Source organism: Micropterus salmoides, unplaced genomic scaffold, assembly GCF_014851395.1.
Source record: "Micropterus salmoides isolate LMB-PRFRI ecotype aquatic unplaced genomic scaffold, ASM1485139v1 Ms_hic_scaffold_1, whole genome shotgun sequence".
Classification (NCBI taxonomy): Eukaryota; Metazoa; Chordata; class Actinopteri; order Centrarchiformes; family Centrarchidae; genus Micropterus; species Micropterus salmoides.
Genome location: NW_024040040.1, coordinates 55190305 through 55206806, shown reverse-complemented (window position 1 = coordinate 55206806; position 16502 = coordinate 55190305). Strand labels below are relative to the sequence as shown.

The window sequence follows — 16502 nt, the reverse complement described above, 5'->3', positions numbered from 1 at the left end:
TCTTTCTTTCTGGTCTGCACACATACGTACCTGCAGTTATTTAAAGTTCTCTTAAAGTATTTTCTGCAGTATCTTGTAGTATTTACAGAATAAACAGAGTGGCCGTCCAGGTTCGTACCACAGCAGAGCCATGTAGGCCCGCCGGTCGACGGGGTTGCAGAAGATGTGCCCCTCCGGCGCCGGCGAGGCCGCCGGATCCACAGGAACAGCGTGTCGCTGGTGCCGAGGGACACCTGGAGACACAGAGGACACACATGAAGACGTCCGGACTCTGCTCTGCACACGACGACGGGCTGTGGAGACTTACAGCCGTGTCTCCCCGCTGGAGCCTCATTCCTGCCAGAGACGCTGGGAGAGAGAAACACGCTTTAGTCACGGCCTCGTCTCCTCCTCGTCTGTCAGCGCTCTGCAGGTCCTGAAGGTGGTCTCAGGTGGACCAGATGTACAGTACGCAGACGGTCTGAGGAAATGCGTTTAGCTTGTTGTCATTTTATTTTGGTAATCTTTAACGCTACTTCCTCTCAGCAGCACGGCCGCCTCGATGCGAGGCAGTAAAACCTGATGACAGCCGGCAGCTGCCGACTGCAGGAGGAAGAGCTCGTCTTAAAAAGCAGAGAAAGATCCGTTTGGCCAGACTGCAGCTCAGCAGCTCCGCCTTGTGTTCAGCCGGCGGAGCTACAGGACGCAGCAGCTTTTAGATTCACAGCAGCACGTTCAAGATGAATCTGTGCTGTTTAATAAACGTGATCCGTCAGCAGGAAGCAGTAAACCTGAGTCTGGATCAGAGACCCGTCTCATCTGTCCTCAAAGCAACAGGACACAGCAGAGGTCTCTCTGTAAAGTAAACATTCCTACTTCCTATTTCACAACCTCTGGAGAACACAAACAAACAAACAAACAAACAAACACTAATCACGTCCTGGTTCATAAAGAACCTGATGGCTGAAATCTGAGCCCAGTCGTTCAGACCTCCTGCAGGAGCTGGATCTCCCTGCAGGAGGTCTTTGGGTTACCTGGGTTGTCTCCGGTGAAAGCCACCACCCTGCAGCTCTCAGAGAAACCGCATCGCTGCACAAAGTAGGAGGAGACGGGGCCCTGCAACGACACACAGAGGGGGCCCTGAAGCACACATCGGACCAGACTCGAAGCAGACCGGCGGGGACCGGTCTTACCAGTACAGATGTGGAGGGAAGCGGCGCTCCCAGCAGCCGGCCCAGATGAGGAGCGGTGGCTTCCAGGCAGACCTCAGACCAGTTCCTGGTCCTGATGTCCAACAGATTCATCCCTGAACCTGGAACCATTTCATCAGCCAATCAGATTCTCTGTCACACAGGAAGGTTCCAGCATTTTACAAGAAGTGTTTTTGTGGTGGTCCGCCGTACCGTCACTGTAGTCGATGGCGGCGTAACCACCGAGGAAGAGCGAAGCTGCGAAGCTGCTGACCAACGAGATCCTCTGAAAACACACACAGGTCGGTGACCGTGAGCTACCGAACCTCCGTCTGTATTAACACACCAATCACCAGTGAAGAGCGGCGCCGGCTGACCTCGGTCTCCTGGAACTGCTCCGCTTGGGTCAGCCTCAGCTTGGCGATCTGGTTTCCTGTGAAACGCTGCAGACAAACAGGTTCATCTCAAACGGACGCACAGACAGAAATAACACACAGAGTCAGCAGAGTGACAGACAGGTGGACACTCTGACCTCGTAGGCTCTGGATCCGGTGATCTCTGCCAGTCTCAGGGGCCCCCCTGCTGCTGCCTGCAGGTCCAGACACTGCTGAGTGCTGCTGGAGTCCATCCACACGGGACAGTCGGACACCGAGAAGCTGCCCTGTTAACACACCAGCAACCGTGAGGACACAGTACCGGCCCAGCCCGCGTCCCAGTTCACTGTAGATACACAGACCTGCAGCAGCTGGTGCAGGTTCTGGTCCGGGTCCAGCTGTTTCAGAGTCTCGGACGCTCCTCTCCTCCAGTACACACTGCCGTGTTGCTGAGAGAGGACGACCGAGTACAGACACGTTCAAAGACTCCGTTAGAGAAACGGTCACCTTTCACCAAACTCCACTCACTTTTCTATCGATTTTAGGGAAATCTGTCAGCAGGTGAACTTCCTGTCTCACCTGGCCGCTGCCTGACAGCGCTCTGACGCGGGAGAAGTCAAGCCCCGCCCTCTTCAGCTTGTCCAGTAGCAGGTCCAGAGCCTGACGACACACACGAAGACACAACAAGACCGGTTTAAAGAGCTGTTCGAGGGTCCGGACTTGGTTTCAGGGTTCGGGTTGAAGTAAGCGAAGGCCTCACCTTGACCCACATCAGCACAGGAGAGGTGACCGTCAGCCCGTCAGCATGGATGTGGACTCCTCCCTGAGTCCTGGACACAAACACCAGAACCAGAACTAACTACTCAGTTTCAAAATAAAACATACTACTAGGAGTAGTACTCCTACTGCAGCGTGGTGAGGAGTGTCACCTGAACTCTGGCAGCTCCTGGTCAAACTGCACACTGTTCTGATGAACGACGTTCAGGTTTCCATCCATCGCCACCACCTTCAGCTACCAGTACACACCGGCAGGAAAAAGTACACACAAGTATCATCAGCTTCATGTAGTTAGAGAATGAGCAGTAAAAGTACACACCAGCAGTAAAAGTACACACCAGCAGTCACCGACACGGAGCCGACGTCCAGCTGACTGTATGATCAATAATCGATCAGGTGACTTTTGTTGCTCCAGCTGGAGAACTGAAACGTTTAGTTCAGGGACCGTGTAAAAAAGAGCATCTGACTTACTGCAGTACTATGAGTACACGCTGCAGTACTATGAGTACACGCTGCAGTACTATGAGTACACGCTGCAGTACTATGAGTACATGCTGCAGTACTACAGTCCTGCAGTACTACAGTGTGAGTACATTCTGCAGTACTACAGTCCATTCTGCTGTACTACACTGTGAGTACATTCTGCAGTACTACACTGTGAGTACATTCTGCAGTACTACATTGTGAGTACATTCTGCAGTACTACATTGTGAGTACATTCTGCAGTACTACACTGTGAGTACATTCTGCTGTACTACACTGTGAGTACATTCTGCAGTACTACACTGTGAATACATTCTGCTGTACTACACTGTGAGTACATTCTGCAGTACTACACTGTGAGTACATTCTGCAGTACTACAGTACATTCTGCTGTACTACACTGTGAGTACATTCTGCAGTACTACACTGAATACATTCTGCAGTACTACAGTACATTCTGCTGTACTACACTGTGAGTACATTCTGCAGTACTACAGTACATTCTGCAGTACTACACTGTGAGTACATTCTGCAGTACTACACTGTGAGTACATTCTGCAGTACTACAGTACATTCTGCTGTACTACACTGTGAGTACATTCTGCAGTACTATACTGTGAGTACATTCTGCAGTACTACAGTACATTCTGCTGTACTACACTGTGAGTACATTCTGCATTACTACACTGAATACATTCTGCAGTACTACAGTACATTCTGCTGTACTACACTGTGAGTACATTCTGCAGTACTACACTGTGAGTACATTCTGCAGTACTACAGTACATTCTGCTGTACTACACTGTGAGTACATTCTGCAGTACTACACTGAATACATTCTGCAGTACTACAGTACATTCTGCTGTACTACACTGTGAGTACATTCTGCAGTACTACACTGTGAGTACATTCTGCAGTACTACAGTACATTCTGCTGTACTACACTGTGAGTACATTCTGCAGTACTACACTGTGAGTACATTCTGCAGTACTACAGTACATTCTGCTGTACTACACTGTGAGTACATTCTGCAGTACTACACTGTGAGTACATTCTGCAGTACTACAGTACATTCTGCTGTACTACACTGTGAATACATTCTGCATTACTACAGTCCTGCAGTACTACAGTACATTCTGCAGTACTACAGTCCTGCAATACTACACTGTGAATACATTCTGCATTACTACAGTCCTGCAGTACTACAGTCCTGCAGTACTACACTGTGAGTACATTCTGCAGAACTACAGTCCTGCAGTACTACACTGTGAGTACATTCTGCAGTACTTCAGTCCTGCAGTACTACAGTGTGAGTACATTCTGCAGTACTACAGTCCTGCAGTACTACACTGTGAGTACATTCTGCAGTACTTCAGTCCTGCAGTACTACAGTGTGAGTACATTCTGCAGTACTACAGTCCTGCAGTACTACACTGTGAATACATTCTGCAGAACTACAGTCCTGCAGTACTACACTGTGAGTACATTCTGCAGTACTACAGTCCTGCAGTACTACACTGTGAGTACATTACTACAGTGTGAGTACATTCTGCAGTACTACAGTCCTGCAGTACTACACTGTGAGTACAGTCCTGCAGTACTACACTGTGAGTACATTCTGCAGTACTACAGTCCTGCAGTACTACACTGTGAGTACATTACTACAGTGTGAGTACATTCTGCAGTACTACAGTCCTGCAGTACTACACTGTGAGTACAGTCCTGCAGTACTACACTGTGAGTACATTCTGCAGTACTACAGTCCTGCAGGACTACACTGAGTACATTCTGCAGTACTACAGTACATTCTGCAGTACTACAGTACATTCTGCAGTACTACAGTCCTGCAGGACTACACTGTGAGTACATTCTGCAGTACTTCAGTCCTGCAGTACTACAGTGTGAGTACATTCTGCAGTACTACAGTCCTGCAGTACTACACTGTGAGTACATTCTGCAGTACTACACTGTGAATACATTCTGCAGTACTACAGTACATTCTGCAGTACTACAGTCCTGCAGGACTACACTGTGAGTACATTCTGCAGTACTACACTGTGAATACATTCTGCAGTACTACAGTACATTCTGCAGTACTACAGTACATTCTGCAGTACTACAGTGTGAGTACATTCTGCAGTACTTCAGTCCTGCAGTACTACAGTGTGAGTACATTCTGCAGTACTTCAGTCCTGCAGTACTACACTGTGAGTACATTCTGCAGTACTTCAGTCCTGCAGGACTACACTGTGAGTACATTCTGCAGTACTACAGTACATTCTGCAGTACTACAGTGTGAGTACATTCTGCAGTACTACAGTGTGAGTACATTCTGCAGTACTTCAGTCCTGCAGGACTACACTGTGAGTACATTCTGCAGTACTACAGTACATTCTGCAGTACTACAGTACATTCTGCAGTACTACAGTACATTCTGCAGTACTACAGTACATTCTGCAGTACTACAGTGTGAGTACATTCTGCAGTACTACAGTCCTGCAGTACTACACTGTGAGTACATTCTGCAGTACTACACTGTGAATACATTCTGCAGTACTACAGTACATTCTGCAGTACTACAGTCCTGCAGGACTACACTGTGAGTACATTCTGCAGTACTACACTGTGAATACATTCTGCAGTACTACAGTACATTCTGCAGTACTACAGTACATTCTGCAGTACTACAGTGTGAGTACATTCTGCAGTACTTCAGTCCTGCAGTACTACAGTGTGAGTACATTCTGCAGTACTTCAGTCCTGCAGGACTACACTGTGAGTACATTCTGCAGTACTTCAGTCCTGCAGGACTACACTGTGAGTACATTCTGCAGTACTACAGTACATTCTGCAGTACTACAGTACATTCTGCAGTACTACAGTGTGAGTACATTCTGCAGTACTACAGTGTGAGTACATTCTGCAGTACTTCAGTCCTGCAGGACTACACTGTGAGTACATTCTGCAGTACTTCAGTCCTGCAGGACTACACTGTGAGTACATTCTGCAGTACTACAGTACATTCTGCAGTACTACAGTACATTCTGCAGTACTACAGTGTGAGTACATTCTGCAGTACTACAGTGTGAGTACATTCTGCAGTACTTCAGTCCTGCAGGACTACACTGTGAGTACATTCTGCAGTACTACAGTACATTCTGCAGTACTACAGTGTGAGTACATTCTGCAGTACTTCAGTCCTGCAGGACTTGACCGGACTGTTCAGGTCCGAAGTCTGAAACCTTCACGCGACTCAAATTCAAACTCGGCAGCAGACGCACTTCCGCGTCTGCGCGACAACCCGCTGTTTAAACTGTGGCTGCGCGCAGCCACGTGCGTAAAGCGCGTCCCCTGTAAAAGGCGCAGGTGAGTGAGGCTGCGTGAAATGAAGAGATTTACCTGCTGCGTGCTGAAGTCGAAGCCCAGGTAGAGAGAAGCGGCGGCCATCATGGGCACGAGGAGGAGGAGGAGGAGGAGGAGGGTCAACATTTAAAGAGACAGTAACACATTTAGACAGTACAGGTAAATAAACTCACTGAGGTGGAGGAAGTAAAAGTACTAATACCATACTGCTGTATTAGTATACAGTATTAGAGCAGTAAAATGTGCATGTTGTACTAATACTCTCAGAGGTGGTATTCAGTATTCAGATCCTTTACTTATAAGTCCAAGTAGTAATATCACACTGAGAAAACACTCAGGACTACAAGTAAAAGTCCTGCATTCAAACCCCTACTTAAGTAAAAGTATGGAAGTACCATCAAGAAAATGTGGTTAAAGTAAAAGTACTCGTTCCCTGTTTGATGAAAGATCCGGGTCTTCTTCCTCCTCGCTGATGTAAAGCAGGATGTTGCTGCTGCAGCTCCTTCTGGATCAACCTGCTCATATTTCCTCCATCAGTACACGGATTGTTTGGTTTGTAAAGATTCAGCCGTCACTCAGAGCCCAAAGAGACGACATCACAACTGAAACATCATTGATTAATGGATTCAGCTGGACGGAACAACCTGCAGTTTAACTAGAACACGCTGTAAAATCTGTCATGTGTTCTAAAGTAAAGCTGTCAGATGCAGAGAAGTAAAAAGTACTCTGAGATGTAGTGAAGTAAAAGTAACAACATTCAAGTAGAGTACAAGTACCTCAAATCTAGGCTTAAGTACAGTATTAAAGTATTAAAGCACAGGCAGCCAAAAACAACATAAACTGGTGCAGTATAAACTGGTTTACATTGTGCAGCATAAACTGGTTTACATTGTGCAGTATAAACTGGTATTAACTGGTTATTCTGGTGCAGTATAAACTGGTGCAGTATAAACTGGCGCAGTATAAACTGGTTTACACTGTGCGGTATAAACTGGTGCAGTATAAACTGGTTTACATTGTGCAGTATACAGTAAACTGGTGCAGTATAAACTGGTTTACACTGTGTGGTATAAACTGGTGCAGTATAAACTGGTTTACACTGTGTGGTATACAGTAAACTGGTGCAGTATAAACTGGTTTACACTGTGTGGTATAAACTGGCGCAGTATAAACTGGTTTACACTGTGCGGTATAAACTGGTGCAGTATAAACTGGTTTACATTGTGCAGTATACAGTAAACTGGTGCAGTATAAACTGGTTTACACTGTGCAGTATAAACTGGTGCAGTATAAACTGGTTTACACTGTGCAGTATAAACTGGGGCAGTATAAACTGGGGCAGTATAAACTGGTTTACATTGTGCAGTATAAACTGGTTTACATTGTGCAGTATAAACTGGTGCAGTACAAACTGGTTCACACTGTGCAGTATAAACTGGTGCAGTATAAACTGGTTTACATTGTGCAGTATAAACTGGTGCAGTACAAACTGGTTTACAATGTGCAGTATAAACTGGTGCAGTATAAACTGGTTTACACTGTGCAGTATAAACTGGCGCAGTATAAACTGGTTTACACTGTGCAGTATAAACTGGTGCAGTATAAACTGGTTTACACTGTGCGGTATAAACTGGTGCAGTATAAACTGGTTTACATTGTGCAGTATACAGTAAACTGGTGCAGTATCAACTGGTGCAGTATAAACTGGTTTACACTGTGCAGTATAAACTGGGGCAGTATAAACTGGGGCAGTATAAACTGGTTTACATTGTGCAGTATAAACTGGTGCAGTACAAACTGGTTCACACTGTGCAGTATAAACTGGTGCAGTATAAACTGGTTTACATTGTGCAGTATAAACTGGTGCAGTACAAACTGGTTTACAATGTGCAGTATAAACTGGTGCAGTATAAACTGGTTTACATTGTGCAGTACAAACTGGTGCAGTATAAACTGGTTTACACTGTGCGGTATAAACTGGTGCAGTATAAACTGGTTTACACTGTGCGGTATAAACTGGTGCAGTGTCAACTTGTGCATTACAAACAGGTTTGTGTGCGCTTTGAGTGGTCAAAAAGACTAGAAAGGCGCTATACAAGTGCAGAGCATTTACATTTTTACATTTACTGTGCAGTATAAACTGGTGCAGTATAAACTGGTTTACATTGTGCAGTATACAGTAAACTGGTGCAGTATAAACTGGTTTACACTGTGTGGTATAAACTGGTGCAGTATCAACTGGTGCAGTATAAACTGGTTTACACTGTGCAGTATAAACCGGTGCAGTATAAACTGGTTTACACTGTGCAGTATAAACTGGGGCAGTATAAACTGGGGCAGTATAAACTGGTTTACATTGTGCAGTATAAACTGGTTTACATTGTGCAGTATAAACTGGTGCAGTACAAACTGGTTCACACTGTGCAGTATAAACTGGTGCAGTATAAACTGGTTTACATTGTGCAGTATAAACTGGTGCAGTACAAACTGGTTTACAATGTGCAGTATAAACTGGTGCAGTATAAACTGGTTTACACTGTGTGGTATAAACTGGTGCAGTATCAACTGGTGCAGTATAAACTGGTTTACACTGTGCAGTATAAACTGGTGCAGTATAAACTGGTTTACAATGTGCAGTATAAACTGGTGCAGTATAAACTGGTTTACACTGTGCAGTATAAACTGGTGCAGTATAAACTGGTTTACATTGTGCAGTATAAACTGGTGCAGTATAAACTGGTTTACAATGTGCAGTATAAACTGGTGCAGTATAAACTGGTTTACATTGTGCAGTACAAACTGGTGCAGTATAAACTGGTTTACACTGTGCGGTATAAACTGGTGCAGTATAAACTGGTTTACACTGTGCGGTATAAACTGGTGCAGTGTCAACTTGTGCATTACAAACAGGTTTGTGTGCGCTTTGAGTGGTCAAAAAGACTAGAAAGGCGCTATACAAGTGCAGAGCATTTACATTTTTACATTTACTGTGCAGTATAAACTGGTGCAGTATAAACTGGTTTACATTGTGCAGTATACAGTAAACTGGTGCAGTATAAACTGGTTTACACTGTGTGGTATAAACTGGTGCAGTATCAACTGGTGCAGTATAAACTGGTTTACACTGTGCAGTATAAACTGGTGCAGTATAAACTGGTGCAGTATCAACTGGTGCAGTATAAACTGGTTTACACTGTGCAGTATAAACTGGGGCAGTATAAACTGGGGCAGTATAAACTGGTTTACATTGTGCAGTATAAACTGGTTTACATTGTGCAGTATAAACTGGTGCAGTACAAACTGGTTCACACTGTGCAGTATAAACTGGTGCAGTATAAACTGGTTTACATTGTGCAGTATAAACTGGTGCAGTACAAACTGGTTTACAATGTGCAGTATAAACTGGTGCAGTATAAACTGGTTTACATTGTGCAGTACAAACTGGTTCACACGGTGGGGCGGCTGTGGCTCAGGTGATAGAGCGGGTTGGCTGTTAATTGGAAGGTCGGCGGTTCAATTCCTGGCTCCCCCCTGGTTGCGTGTCGAAGTGTCCTTGGCCAAGATACTGAACCCCGATTTGCCCCTGGTGGCTGTTCCGCCAGTGTATGAATTCAATTCAATTCAACTTTATTTATATAGTGCCAAATCACAACAACAGTTATCTCACAGCGCTTTTCATAACAGAGCAGGTCTAGACCGTACTCTGTGATGCTATTTACAGAAGCCCAACAGTTCCCACCAAGAGCAGCACTAGGAGACAGAGGCAAGGAAAAACTTCCTTTTAAGAGGCAGAAACCTCGAGCAGAACCATGGCTCAGGGTGGGCGACCATCTGCCTCGACCGGTTGGGGTGAGAGAGAGAGAGAGAGAGAGAGAGAGATGTAAGGAGAGAGAGAGGGGAGGGAGGCAGCCTACACAATATACACACAGAGGTACAGACAGTAAAGGTAATGTTGCTATAGACTAAATGAAAAATGGTACAGATATTTATAATAGTGTTAATGGTAACAGTCGTAATGTTAATGATTATAATAACAATAATAACAATAAGACTAGCAACAATAGTCGTTGCAGCAGAGGGTGTCGAGCAGGAACACGGGGGCAGCAGGTGACCCGCAACCACAGATCCAGACTCCACAGCTCCAGAGCCAGAAACACCTGCAGGAAGTGATAGGAGAGAGGAGAGAGACGAGAAAGCACAAGACTACCGGAAAGGGGAGAAGTTGTGTTAGTAACATGCAATAATGGGATGAGGTTGCATACAGAGGGAGAGAATGTAGAGGAGAGAGGAGCTCAGTGCATCATGGGAAATCCCCCGGCAGTCTAGGCCTATAGCAGCATAACTAAGGGATGGTTCAGGACTCACCTGAGCCAGCCCTAACTATAAGCTTTATCAAAGAGGAAAGTCTTAAGCCTACTCTTAAATGTGGAGATGGTGTCTGCCTCCTGAACCCAAACTGGAACCTGGTTCCACAGGAGAGGAGCTTGATAGCTGAACGCTCTGGATCCTAGTCTACTTTTGGAGACTCTAGGAACCACAAGTAACCCTGCATTCTGGGAGCGCAGTGCTCTGGTGGGGTAGTAAGGTACTATGAGCTCTTTAAGATAAGATGGTGCCTGACCATTAAGAGCTTTGTAGGTAAGAAGAATGATTTTAAATTCTATTCTGGATTTTACTACTTAACGTAACTTTGGCGTGCATGGAGGACTCATCGTTAACATGTACAAACTGAAATCGATCTGATAAATAGGACTTAAACCAGCTTAGAGCGGTTCCTTTAATGCCAATGAAATATTCCAGTCTCTGCAATAGGATCTGATGGTCAATGGTATCAAATGCAGCACTAAGATCTAATAAAACCAGTACAGAGACAAGTCCTTTGTCTGATGCAATAAGGACGTCATTAGTAATTTTCACCAGTGCTGTCTCTGTGCTATGATGAGCTCTAAATCCTGACTGAAAATCCTCAAATAAACTATTGCTCTGTAGAAAGTCACACAGCTGTTTAGCAACTGCTTTCTCCAGAACCTTAGAGAGAATGGAAGCTTAGATGTAGGTCTATAGTTGGCTAAAACATCCGGATCAAGTTTGGGCTTTTTCAGAAGAGGTTTAATTACAGCTACTTTAAAGTACTGTGGTACATAGCCTGTTGATAAAGATAGATTGATCATATCTAGTATAGAGGTGCTGACTAAGGGTAAAACATCTTTAAGCAGCCTAGTCGGGATGGGGTCTAAGAGGCAGGTTGATGGTTTAGATGAAGGAATTATTGAAGTTAGTTGGTAAAGATTGAGGGAAGCAAAACAGTCTAAACATGTATCTGGTTCTACAGCTGTTTCTAAGGTTCCTGAGTTTAGAGAGAAGTTGGTGCCAGGTGAGTGTATGAATGTGTATGATTGGTGAATGCAGATGTAGTGTAAAAGCGCTTTGAGTGGTCAAAAAGACTATAAAGGCGCAGAGCATTTACATTTTTACATTTACTGTGCAGTATAAACTGGTTTACATTGTGCAGTATAAACTGGTGCAGTATAAACTGGTTTACACTGTGCAGTATAAACTGGTGCAGTATAAACTGGTTTACACTGTGCAGAATAAACTGGTGCAGTATAAACTGGTTTACACTGTGCAGTATAAACTGGTGCAGTATAAACTGGTTTACACTGTGCAGAATAAACTGGTGCAGTATAAACTGGTTTACACTGTGCAGAATAAACTGGTGCAGTATAAACTGGTTTACAATGTGCAGAATAAACTGGTTTACAATGTGCAGGATAAACTGGTGCAGTATAAACTGGTTTACAATGTGCAGTATAAACTGGTGCAGTATAAACTGGATTACACTGTGCAGTATAAACTGGTGCAGTATAAACTGGTATTAACTGGTGAAACTGGTATTAACTGGTATTAGCTGGTATGTGCTGGCTCACAGTTTGATCTCTTGTCTCTGAACTTTAATCCTGTTTAATTGCGCTCTGAATAATAATGAACAGCTCTTTAATCAAATGTTTGCCGCGTTTGTTCTTTACTCTGTCAAACAAACTGATTGTGTGAACAAAAAGGTCAACGCACCGTCCTTCACTGTTTACACACCAATCACAGCCAGAGAATAACGCAGCACTGTGTGAGTTTTAATCAGTCCAGCTTCCTGCCGACCAGGTAACACAGCAGAAACACTGCCGCTTCGGTTTTCTCCTCATTTCTGCCTCCAGCGGCCCGAACGCCTCATTTACCTTCTGCTGTTGCAGATTTCACCACATCCAGACCCATTCAGGAGCAAGTTGTGTCCCGTCTGAGCGGGTTTTAAACACACCGCGAGTCCATTTCATGCAGGAGGTGGAGGCTGGTTATACTGAGCAGGTGTGTCTGCTGCTGATGCCAACAGGATGTCCTGCTGCTGCTGCTGCTGCTGTGTGACGCCCAGCGGGGAGCTGCTGGAGGGTGAAAATCACACACACAACACGCAGTTTAAATACACACAACACGCAGTTTAAATGCACACAACACGCAGTTTAAATGCACACAACACGCAGTTTAAATACACACAACACGCAGTTTAAATACACACAACACGCAGTTTAAATACACACAACACGCAGTTTAACAACACGCAGTTTAAATGCACACAACACGCAGTTTAAATGCACACAACACGCATTTTAAATGCACACAACACGCATTTTAAATGCACACAACACGCAGTTTAAATGCACACAACACGCAGTTTAAATACACACAACACGCAGTTTAAATGCACACAACACGCAGTTTAAATACACACAACACGCAGTTTAAATGCACACAACACGCATTTTAAATGCACACAACACGCAGTTTAAATGCACACAACACGCATTTTAAATGCACACAACATGCAGTTTAAATGCACACAACACGCATTTTAAATGCACACAACACGCAGTTTAAATACACACAACACGCAGTTTAAATGCACACAACACGCAGTTTAAATGCACACAACACGCAGTTTAAATACACACAACACGCAGTTTAAATGCACACAACACGCAGTTTAAATACACACAACACGCAGTTTAAATGCACACAACACGCAGTTTAAATGCACACAACACGCAGTTTAAATGCACACAACACGCAGTTTAAATGCACACAACACGCAGTTTAAATACACACAACACGCAGTTTAAATGCACACAACACGCAGTTTAAATGCACACAACACGCAGTTTAAATGCACACAACACGCAGTTTAAATGCACACAACACGCAGTTTAAATACACACAACACGCAGTTTAAATACACACAACACGCATTTTAAATGCACACAACATGCAGTTTAAATGCACACAACACGCATTTTAAATGCACACAACACGCAGTTTAAATGCACACAACACGCATTTTAAATGCACACAACACGCAGTTTAAATGCACACAACACGCATTTTAAATGCACACAACACGCAGTTTAAATGCACACAACACGCATTTTAAATGCACACAACATGCATTTTAAATGCACACAACACGCAGTTTAAATGCACACAACACGCAGTTTAAATGCACACAACACGCAGTTTAAATGCACACAACACGCATTTTAAATGCACACAACATGCAGTTTAAATGCACACAACACGCATTTTAAATGCACACAACACGCAGTTTAAATGCACACAACACGCATTTTAAATGCACACAACACGCATTTTAAATGCACACAACACGCAGTTTAAATGCACACAACACGCATTTTAAATGCACACAACACGCAGTTTAAATGCACACAACACGCAGTTTAAATGCTCTAAATGATTATTAGAAGAAAATAAGAAGAAAACTGCAGTAAAAGTGTTGAAAAAGGTCAAACAATCACTTTATTCAATTTCATGTGCATAAAAATATCTATTTCATCCAGTGACTCATCAGATGCATGTGAATAATACTAGAGACTTTTAATTAGGACAGATTTGTAGTTCTTTATAAATATGATATTTTCCTAACAGACAGATAAAGACGCTGCAGTGTCTGCAGGTCAAAGGTCACCTGAGTCTCTCCTGCAGGGATCAGGAAGAAGGAGCGGCTGGTGAGAGGAAGGGAGGAGGAGGAGGAGGAGGAGGAGGAGGAGGAGGAGGAAGGGCAGAGCCGTAGGAACATGGACGTGTCTCTGCTCAGGGAACAGTACAGGTGCACCAGAGAGAGACAGAGGAGACACACTCAGGTGCTTCTGTTCAGGACAGGTGAGGAATCAAACTCACGTCGCGCTGAGGAAAGTGTGCTGGAACATGAAGCGATACAGGCGGGAACATGTTGGTGGAGGGAAAAGTTTAGTTTCAGGGAGAAAATGTTTGTTTTAAACTGCGTGAAGTTGATTTCCTTCTCTGTTCGGGATCGTGTCAAGCCAACAGAGACTTCCTGTTAGAGATTTCAAAATAAAAGCATTCGCAGCACTGAAGCTTTAAAGGCAGCTTTACTGCTCTGGCTGTGATGTAACTGCTGCTTTAATACTGTAGTTTCACTGTTGGCTTGTTAATGTGTCAAGGAGGTTTTAATGTACTTAAATGTACATGTACAGAATGTGGTAATATTCTCCTCCTCCTCTCTCCTCTCTCCTCCTCCTCTCCCCTCTCTCCTCTCTCCTCCTCTCCCCTCTCTCCTCCCTCCCCCTCTTCTCTCCTCTTCTCTCCTCCTCTCCCCTCTCTCCTCCTCCCCCTCCTCTCTCCTCCTCTCTCCTCCTCCCCCTCCTCCTCCTCCTCTCTCCTCCTCCCCCTCCTCCTCTCTCCTCCTCCCCCTCCTCCTCCTCCTCTCTCCTCCTCCCCCTCCTCTCTCCTCTCTCCTCCGCCCCCTCCTCCTCCTCCTCTCTCCTCCTCCTCTCTCCTCCAGTCTCGGAGGAGCTGTCGGAGGCCGTCACCATCATCCCCGTCACTCAGGGCTTAATGTCGCCGTGGGAACCGAACAGCAGCTCGCCGCCGGCTGTGACCTTTGACCCCGACCCAACGACCTACGACCCCTGGCACGTCCACCTGGACCTCCACCGGCGCTCCTGCCCCGGGTTCCCCGCGCTGCTCCCAGCCTCGTCCTCAGAAACAGCAAACACCAGCGGTTCCTCTCGGTCAGTCAGACGCTGAAACACTCAGGTGGATCAGGTGGAACCACATGACCCGGCTCAGGAAGCTGGTTTCTTCCTGGGTCCTGTCAGTCCTGGTACCTGGTCTAACTGTCCTCAGGTCCCTCTGGGATCTGGTCTGAGCATATTCCCCACACGTCTCGTGGACCCGTGAGAAAAAGGCTGACAGTTTCCTCCATCTTTATTTTCCAGGCGGTCCTCATCTTCCTCTGAGGCCGGGGTCCCCCGTCAGGATGTGGATTCACCTTCAGATCCACCTGGCTGCTCCAGAGAAACGTCTCCCTGCAGCTCCTTCAAAGAGGAAGATCTCCTCAGCAGGTCCAGAGGAGACCCAGATCCCGGATCCTCCGAGAGACCCGGAGGAGGCTCCCAGAAGGATCCGGTCCAGGTTTCCGTGTCCGATGAACAGGAGCGTTCTGCCGCCGGCTCCCTCACCAGCTCCGATGGGAGCTCCACCCCCGTCGCCTCCTGCTCCCCCAGCGGCTCCACCGCCAGCCTCCACGAGGGCCAGAACCAGAACCGGGTCGCCGAGAGAAGAACCAGTAACGCCGCCCTGCAGACCGGCGGCCCCTCCAGGAAGTTCTCGGCCCCGGCCCTCCGGTTCACCAGAGGGGTGAGCGTAGGAGGAGTGGGCTCCTCTACGGGGGTCCACCAGAACCAGACCTACCACCCGTTCCCCAGCAGGAAGGCCCCGAGGATCTCCGAGGCCGCCCGGAGGCTGGGGATGTACTCGTCCTTCTGAGGAACAGAAGAGCTCCAGCTGTCAGTCAACACGTGACTCTCTGAGATTAATACCAAGAAATTTAATAAGTTGTGAATAACTAACTTCCCTGGTGAAATAAAGTTTAAATAAAAATATCATGTCATTTATATTTTTATTTTATCTCCGCTGTGACAATTTTCATCAATGTTTTTTTCTTTAAAACATTTAAAAATTGTTCATATCTGTTTATTTGAATCAATATTACAGATGTTGTTTGGTTTAATTACTGCTGCTCCTGACCTGCCAGTAAATAAACACATGAACATGAACGTTAACTCTTCAGTCTTTAAGTGTTTAGTGTTATCAGTGATAATAAAGCGTCAGATTTGCTCCAGTTGAAACAGGATTTCATGTCTTATTGAACAAAACTTTCTGCTTGTCCAATATTAAATTAATAAATAAATAATTATGAATATAGTGGAACAAACAGAAGTATAACAGTAATACATAAAAAGACATAAATAA

The 16502-nt window shown here is 45.3% G+C and overlaps 2 protein-coding genes and 1 pseudogene across 2 annotated transcripts; 1 reads left to right on the top strand and 2 right to left on the bottom strand.

Annotated features, from left to right (window-relative positions):
• LOC119886767 overlaps window positions 1-16502 on the bottom strand; it is a 206554-nt pseudogene that overhangs the window by 22283 nt on the left and 167769 nt on the right.
• Window positions 52-6353, bottom strand: LOC119905674 (xylulose kinase-like). Its single transcript, XM_038722922.1, is given in 13 exon segments — window positions 52-185; window positions 188-233; window positions 308-348; window positions 1014-1095; window positions 1173-1291; window positions 1383-1455; window positions 1547-1612; window positions 1702-1830; window positions 1906-1992; window positions 2123-2203; window positions 2304-2373; window positions 2473-2555; window positions 6204-6353. Coding segments are annotated over 13 exon segments (1101 nt in total). The 5' UTR covers window positions 6294-6353.
• LOC119897101 lies at window positions 13890-16378 on the top strand. Its single transcript, XM_038710669.1, has 3 exons — window positions 13890-14387; window positions 15031-15259; window positions 15467-16378. The coding sequence occupies exons 1-3, from the start codon at window positions 14303-14305 to the stop codon at window positions 16014-16016; spliced, it is 864 nt and encodes a 287-aa protein (XP_038566597.1). The 5' UTR covers window positions 13890-14302; the 3' UTR covers window positions 16017-16378.

Excerpts from the sequence above, each read along its gene's own strand:
- LOC119897101 (XM_038710669.1), top strand. The coding sequence starts at position 14,303 with ATGGACGTGTCTCTGCTCAGGGAACAGTACAGGTGCACCAGAGAGAGA. Across the intron at positions 14,388-15,030 it reads GGTGCTTCTGTTCAGGACAG|TCTCGGAGGAGCTGTCGGAG; the intron begins GTGAGGAATCAA and ends TCTCTCCTCCAG. Across the intron at positions 15,260-15,466 it reads AACACCAGCGGTTCCTCTCG|GCGGTCCTCATCTTCCTCTG; the intron begins GTCAGTCAGACG and ends TTTATTTTCCAG.